The sequence below is a fragment of the Etheostoma spectabile genome, unplaced genomic scaffold (assembly GCF_008692095.1).
Source record: "Etheostoma spectabile isolate EspeVRDwgs_2016 unplaced genomic scaffold, UIUC_Espe_1.0 scaffold00007391, whole genome shotgun sequence".
NCBI classification, from domain to species: Eukaryota; Metazoa; Chordata; class Actinopteri; order Perciformes; family Percidae; genus Etheostoma; species Etheostoma spectabile.
In genome coordinates this window covers 22,244-30,840 of record NW_022603485.1, presented here as the reverse complement: position 1 = coordinate 30,840, position 8,597 = coordinate 22,244, and the positions used below count along the sequence as shown (strand labels likewise).

The 8,597-nt window shown below is 44.1% G+C and overlaps 1 protein-coding gene across 1 annotated transcript; it reads right to left on the bottom strand.

The window, feature by feature from the left end:
* Positions 1 to 1,570: 1,570 nt before the first annotated feature.
* LOC116678444 (uncharacterized) lies at positions 1,571 to 8,597 on the bottom strand (the record flags this gene model as incomplete). Its single annotated transcript, XM_032508361.1, has 8 exons — positions 8,575 to 8,597; positions 5,989 to 6,011; positions 4,304 to 4,403; positions 3,597 to 3,678; positions 3,234 to 3,437; positions 2,782 to 3,085; positions 2,152 to 2,212; positions 1,571 to 1,755 (listed from the first exon to the last, which is right to left on the bottom strand). Coding segments are annotated over exons 4-8 (757 nt in total), but the record flags the coding sequence as incomplete, so codon positions are not given.

Genomic DNA, 8,597 nt, shown 5'->3' with positions numbered 1-8,597 from the left:
GGGAACGAAACACTGCGCGGTTCACCGCCCCTCGCCCCGCCTGGAGTGCCTTGCTTCATAGAAAGAGCTAATGAGCTATGTGCGGCGTGCCTATATATGCCCCTACGGTTATGCCGTCACATGCTACCGTTATCACTAGGACCAATAGGATGTAGTAGTTTCATTTCGCATTCAGCCCTGTCATGCCTAAAGGCGTTCCCATAGTGTCGTAACCGACGCAGTGTCTCGTTCCCCTATCTCGGGGAACAAGGGTTACATACGTAACCCGAGACGTTCTGTCTATAATGGAGTGCAATGGAAATTTCTAAGTGACCCTAAACTTTTGACCGGTAGTGTACGTATCGTGTTTGCACCTCAGTGACTAGGAAAGAGGGTTTTGAGAGACTTTTAGAACGTAGAGCCGTACTCTCCCAGCACAAGAGGAACTTAGAGAAAAGAGGGAAAAAGGATGTTTCTTAAAACCAGAGTCTGGTATCTGTCCAAACTACATCAAGTATTAACAAAGGGAGTTATCATTTTAGTTCCTGGAGATGTTCTCCTTTAAAACTTCCTCCACTAATATCTCCTTCTTGTTGATCAGTGTGTGTACCTGAGAGTGTCCAGTCTCCAGAGAGGATCCTTCAGTCCTGCTGACAGCAGCTTCACTCCTGAGTCTCCTGGATGATTGTAGCTCAGGTCCAGCTTCTCTCAGATGGGAGGGGTTTGAGCTCAGAGCTGAGACCAGAGAGAAACAGCCTTCCTCTGAGATCAGACAGCCTGACAGACTGGAAACACACAGAACAACACACAGGAAGCCTCTGTCAACACGTGGAGCCATGTGCTAGTTCTTTCTTTCTTTGTTGTCCAGATTTAGAATAATGTTTAAAATCATCTGCAGGATTTAATCATTGAGTCGTAAAACTACTGCTAAAGTTTATCATATCAACAGACACAAAGCTACACGTCAGCTGTTTATCAACTAAAGTTAGTCAGAGTAGAGTTTAAATGGTCATCAGTTGAACGGGTTAATGAATCCTGACCTGAGAGTCTCCAGAGTGCAGTGTGGACTCTTCAGTCCATCAGAGATCAGCTTCCCTCCTGAATCCTGCAGGTTGTTGTTACTCAGGTCCAGCTCTCTCAGACTAGAGGACTGGGAGCTGAGGACTGAGGACAGAGCTTCACAGCTTCTCTCTGACAGGTTACAGCCACTCAGCCTGGAGAGACCACAGGAAGGAAACTAGTTGTAATATTTAACTTATGTTGAAAGATATCTTAGTATTTGTTGATGATTAAATATCACTTACAGAGCTTTTTTGGAGGCTTTGACCACTGGCAGCAGCCTCAGAAGAGCCTCCTCTGAAGCAGAGTATTTCTTCAGGTCAAACACGTCCAGATCTTCTTCTGATGACAGTAAGATGAAGACCAGAGCTGACCACTGAGCAGGAGACAGTTATCTGTGGAGAGACTTCCTGAACTCAGGTACCGTTGGATCCGCTCCACTAGAGAACGGTCATTCAGTTCATTCAGACAGTGGAACAGATTGATGCTTCTCCCTGCAGACAGACCCTCATCCATCTTCTTCTTGATGTACTTGACTGTTTCTGATTGGTCTCTGAGCTACTTCCTGTCTGTGTCAGCAGACCTCTTAGGAGATTCTGATTGGTCTGCAGAGAAAGACCCAGGAGGAAGCGGAGGAACAAGTCCAGGTGTCCATTGGGACTCTGTAAGGCCTTGTCCACAGCACTCTGGTAGAACTGTGTTGGTTCAGGTTTGTTTCTAAAAAGAAACCATTGGCGTAATGATGTTTGTTCTTCTGCCAGCAGGTTGACTCCAGAGTTGGTGAAGGTCAGATGGACATGAAGAGCAGCCAGAAACTCCTGAACACTCAGATGGATGAAGCTGAACACCTTGTCCTGGTACAGTCCTCTCTCCTCTTTAAAGATCTGTGTGAACACTCCTGAGACCACTGAGGCTGCTCTGATATCGATGCCACACTCTGTCAGGTCTGATTCATAGAAGATCAGGTTGCCTTTCTGCAGCTGCTCAAAAGCCAGTTTTCCCAGAGACTCCATCATCTTCTTGCTCTCTGGACTCCAGGTTGAATCTGTCTCAGCTCCTCCATCATACTTGATGTTCTTCACTTTGGACTGAACCACCAGGAAGTGGATGTACATCTCAGTCAGGGTCTTGGGCAGCCTTTCTCCCCCTCTGGTCTTCAACAAATCCTCCAGAACTGTAGCAGTGATCCAGCAGAAGACTGGGATGTGGCACATGATGTGGAGGCTTCGTGATCTCTTGATGTGGGAGATGATTCTGGTGGCCTGCTCCTCATCTCTGAATCTCTTCCTGAAGTACTCCTCCTTCTGGGCGTCAGTGAACCCTCTGACCTCTGTCACCATGTCAACACACCCAGGAGGGATCTGATTGGCTGCTGCAGGTCGTGTGGTTATCCAGAGGCGAGCAGAGGGAACCAGATTCCCCCTGATGAGGTTTGTCAGCAGCACACCCACTGAGGTGGACTCTGTAACATCAGTCAGGATCTCAGTGTTGAGGAAGTCCAGAGGAAGTCGACACTCATCCAGACCGTCAAAGATGAAGACCACCGGGAATTCTTCAACCGGCTGATTCCTGCTTCTTTGGTTTCACTAAAGAAGTAATCAACAAGTTCACCAAGCTGAACTTTCTCTCTTTCAGCACTTCAGCTCTCTGAAGGTGAATGGGAATGTGAACTGGATGTCCTGGTTGGCTTTGTCTTCAGCCAGTCCAGAGTGAACTTCTGTGTTAAGACTGTTTTCCCGATGCCAGCCACTCCCGTTGTCATCACGGCTCTGATTGGTTCATCTCTTCCAGGTGGGGTTTTAAAGATGTCTTCTTGTCTGATTGTTGTTTCTGGTCTGTCTGGTTTCCAGGATGTTGTTTCAATCTGTCTGACCTCATGTTGATCATTGTCCCCTGCAGCCCCTCCCTTCATGAGGTAGATCTCTGTGAACATCTGATTCAGAACGGTTTGGTTTCCTGCTTTAGCAATCCCCTCAAACACACGCTGGAACTTCCTGTCTAGCTTAGATTTGAGTTTACGCTTACAAACTCCTGCTGGACTCCTGCTGGACTGGACTGCTGAATGAATACAGAACAAAGAAGATCAGTAGGTGATTTATAAAGAAACAGGAACATACTCTGACCCTTCTCTGGAGACATTAGTAAACGTCCCATTAGTCCAGCAAGTTAAATCTTTAGAGAAATCTCTTACTGCGCTGCAGACGGTCAGCCAGCTCGTCCTGCTTCATTCTCCTCAAGAAGTGCAGTGTGATCTTCAGAAACGCCTCTCTGCTCCTCCTCTGCTCTTCATCCTCACCCTCCCTCTGACTCTTTGGGCATTCTGGGTAATCTGGTCTCAGAAGCTTCTGGATCTTCTTCAGCTCGTTCTTCACAAAAGTGACGATGTCCTCCTCCAGCAGCTGGAACAGAAGATCATATGAATGCCAATCAGACTGAAATCATGGAAGCAACCATCAGATCCATGATGGACGGACTGAGGACCCTCTGGTCTGGACAGGGCAGCAGGGAGATGATTGGGAACAGAACAGATGTAAAGTAGTTGGTGTACATGAACAGACCATAAAGATGGAGTCCAGGTGGGTTTGATGCTGCTGGGAGGACTGGGACCCACTGGGACCCTCTGAGCTCTCCTGGTCCAGTCTGTGGAGGAATCAGGAAGAATTAGCTCCCATCATGTCTGTCCACACAGAGAGACACACAGGTAAAGGTCCTGAGACTTAAAGTGTTGATTCCAACATAGAATCAGATGGTTTCCCCTGACAGTAAAGAGTTGGTGGTCCTGCTGTCCCCCTGTTGGTGGTCCTGCTGACCTCCCTGTTAATGGGCCCCAATCTTTATGCCCCGTTTTACCGTAACGTTACATCTACAGCAACGGCTTTCAGGACTTCACCTGGAGCTCCCAATGAGAAGGTAAGTGTGTTCCTCTCTGCCATTGGCTGTCTCAGCCTAACGTTAGCTATCAGCTGACATGGGGCTAACTTTAGAGCTTGTTGTTTGGGGATATCGATGTGAAAAACCCTGATGGCTACAGGAGATTTAAAATGCTTTTTGATGGGGCTACAACACCAGATCCTATAGGTCCAGACCAGATCCAGTATTTACCTAAAGGCAAGAGGTGAAGACTGGTTTAACTGGACAGCTTTCAGATGGAGAATATAAATATATGTGAAGAAGAAAGATGCTGAGAATAAACTCCAAAAACTTCTCTGGAGACATAAAAGTTAAAACATGAATCAGTAATATTATAATATTATTAACAGCTGACCTCTCTCCAGCAGAGGGTTGATCTCCTTTAAAGTTAATGAGAAAATCATGTGACCGGTCGCTCTTAAAGGACACACAGCTGGGTCCAGGATCAGGATCAGGATCAGGACCAAGAACAGGACCAGGAGGGTCTGGTTTCTGATGGGTCCTGATAGAAAAACACATCATTGAAGATCACATGTTGAGTTATAGACTCCCTGCAACATAACTGAGAACATTTATAATTAAGATAATATGTCTGTAAGCCTAATTGTTAAAATAATGACTTTCTGACAGAAACACTGATTAAAACCAATAAAAATCTAATTTCTAAGACTCTACTTAATAAGATCTCCTTTCTAAGACTCTACTTTAATAAGATCTCCTTTCTAAGACTCTACTTTAATAAATATCTCCTTTCTAAGACTCTACTTTAATAAGATCTCCTTTCTAAGACTCTACTTTAATGAGATTCCTTTCTAAGACTCTACTTTAATAAGATCTCCTTTCTTAGACTCTACTTTAATAAGATCTCCTTTCTAAGACTCTACTTTAATGAGATCTCCTTTCTAAGACTCTACTTTAATAAGATCTCCTTTCTAAGACTCTACTTTAATAAGATCTCCTTTCTAAGACTCTACTTTAATAAGATCTCCTTTCTAAGACTCTACTTTAATGAGATCTCCTTTCTAAGACTCTACTTTAATAAGATCTCCTTTCTTAGACTCTACTTTAATAAGATCTCCTTTCTAAGACTCTACTTTAATGAGATCTCCTTTCTAAGACTCTACTTAATAAGATCTCCTTTCTAAGACTCTACTTTAATAAGATCTCCTTTCTAAGACTCTACTTTATAAGATCTCCTTTCTTAGACTCTACTTTAATAAGATCTCCTTTCTAAGACTCTACTTTAATAAGATCTCCTTTCTAAGACTCTACTTTAATAAGATCTCCTTTCTAAGACTCTACTTTAATAAGATCTCCTTTCTAAGACTCTACTTTAATAAGATCTCCTTTCTAAGACTCTACTTTAATAAGATCTCCTTTCTAAGACTCTACTTTAATAAGACGCCCTGTTCTTCAGGAGGACTCGGCTCTTTAAAGGTTTGGTCATGTTGCTGACTTCATAAAGGAAATGAAACCATTTCACAGCCGCTGCTTCGACCAATCAGATCCCTCGTTTCCTCTAGAGATAAGTCAATGAGAGGCTCAGAAATCCCAACAGGAGACATAGGCTACCTGTAGTACTAGTACAGCGTAGTGTAGTACTAGTACAGTGTAGTGTAGTACTAGTACAGCGTAGTGTAGTACTAGTACAGCATATTTAGTACTAGTACAGCGTAGTGTAGTACTATCCTCCATTCTGGTCTAATGAAACTAATAATGAGTTATTATATGCTGGGGGCCTTCTCCAGGTACCAGGGGGACAGAGAGCCGGGGGGTTAGAACAGGTCCATAGATATCCCAGAGTTCACCTGGGCAACAGGCTACCATGAGCTGGAAACACAGAGACCCTCTACAAGACGACCCCCCCCCCCCCCCCCCACCATGAGACAACATGACTTCTAGTTTGTTGGAGGTTTCAGAACAACTCACCTCCGTCTCTTCTCCATTAACAATCTCCACTTCTTCATTCTAATCTCCTTACAGGTCGCCTTGTTTTTAAAGTGGACCGGTTACTCTACACACAGCTGGGTCCAGGTCCAGCAGGGTCTGGTCTCTGATGGGTCCTGTTAGAAAGAGAGGAAGACCACTTGTTAATGTCCAGAAACAGAAGCTGCTGGAGAAACTAGAAGCTATCGAGCAGAAGATAAAGTCTGAAGATCTTCACTGAATGATTTCTGCTCTCTGCTCATCCTGCTCTGTCGGTCCTCATCTTTCTGGGACAACAGGGACACTGGAAAGACCAGGACTAATGTCTTCTTTCTGTCCTCTAATGGAGACCAGACTCCAGGACTAATGTCTTCTTTCTGTCCTCTAATGGAGACCAGACTCCAGGACTAATGTCTTCTTTCTGTCCTCTAATGGAGACCAGACTCCAGGGCTAATGTCTTCTTTCTGTCCTCTAATGGAGACCAGACTCCAGGACTAATGTCTTCTTTCTGTCCTCTAATGGAGACCAGACTCCATCATGCCAATGTCCCGTCCTGTCCTGTCTATTGAATGTAGAAACAGGATTTAAGTGGAGCTTTTAACGAGTCTTTGAGGAGACAGACCTGTCCCCTAAATCAACTGTCCACTAGTGGACCAAAGCGTTTGAGATGTAGTGGACTAAGAAGGTCTTTAATCCAGAGCAGATGTGGTCTCAGGTCCCTGACGTGAAGCTTTTCCTGCAGTAGATCCTCTATAATATCTATATCTATATTTATATATTATTCTAATGAACGAGGATCTCATTGGGTCCTTTCCCATTCTCAGCTTCTCTCTCTATATAATATATAATATAATATATATAATATAATATAACATCATATAATATAATATGATATAATATAATATATAATATATAATATATAATATATAATATATAATATATAATATAATATAACATCATATAATATAATATAATATAACATCATATAATATAATATAATATAATACAATATAATATAATATAATAAGCTTCTCTCTCTCTCTGCACCAGCTGTTGGACTGGATGATGTCTTCTTGTCTAAAGGGACGTGGTCCAGCGTGGACCGGGGGGTCCTGAGGGTTTTGTGATGTGGACTAAGACGAGGAGATGTAGAAGGATTCATTCTGAGGAAACTACAACATGTTCTAACATTGGTGAATATTAATATCTCTGGATGGAGGAGTTTAGACGAGAGATCTCATTGGACAATTCTGTTATGTAATGATAACACACACACACACCACACACACACACACACGCATACACACGCATACACACACACACACACACACACAAATTGGACCTTGTAGCAGAAGAATTAGACACACACACCACACAAAGACACACACACAAAGACACACACAAAGACAAACACAAAGACAAACACAAAGACAAACACACACACACACACACACACACACACACACACACACACACACACACACACACACACACACACAAGTGGACCTTATAGTGAAAAATTAGACACACACACAAAGACACACAAAGACACCCAAAAACACACACCACACACACCCACACACACACACACACACACACACACACACACACACACACACACACCACACACACACACACACTCACACACACACACACACACACACACCCCCGTACCTCAGCCAGCGTCCTGGTCCCCCTTTGTCAGAAACCAGAAGAGCAGTAGAACCATTAGATGGACCATGAGAGCAGAACCCAGAAGAGCAGTAGAACCATTAGATGGACCATGAGAGCAGAACCCAGAAGAGCAGTAGAACCATTAGATGGACCATGAGAGCAGAAACCAGCCCTGAAGAGACCAGAGACTAACGTGCTGTTAACCTCTCACACACTAACTTACAAAATGGCCGCCCACAACAACTCAGGTGAGTTGTTTCCTGATGAGTCCCAGCCCCACCTGGCAGGAAGACCCTTTCACAATAAGAGCTTTGGTTCCTCCCTCTGTGGGACTGGGGTTGTTGTTGTCAGTGAGTGTTTTTTCTTCTTTTGTCCCCTGAATGCAACACGAGGGACTTTCCATACGTCGAGTTCCAACAAGTTTAAAATGTGATGAAGAAACTTTATCGTTAAACAGCCTCAGAGACGCAGTGGAAGAAGTACTCCCAACTAGTACTACTACACGGGGAAGGTACTCTGTCCAACGTCCTGCTCTGGTACTACATGTACAAAAACTCTGGTCCCTGAACTCAACACAATATGATAGACTCTCTTGTCCCTGAACTCAACACAGTATGACAGACTCTCTGGTCCCTGAACGCAACACAATATGATAAACTCTCTGGTCCCTGAACGCAACACAATATGACAGACTTTCTGGTCCCTGAACTCAACACAACACCACGGATTCTCTGGTCCCTGAACTCAACACACTATGCAGGCTCTCTGGTCCCTGAACTCAGCACGATATGACAGACTCTCTGGTCCCTGAACTCAACACAACATGACAGACTCTCTGGTCCCTGAACTCAACACAACATGACAGACTCTCTGGTCCCTGAACTCAACACAACAGGACAGACTCTCTGGTCCCTGAACTCAACACAACATGACAGACTCTCTGGTCCCTGAACTCAACACAATAGGACAGACTCTCTGGCCCCTGAACTCAACACAACATGAAAATGAAAAAGTGAAAGACTTACGTCCTCGACTGCTCTGATTGGAC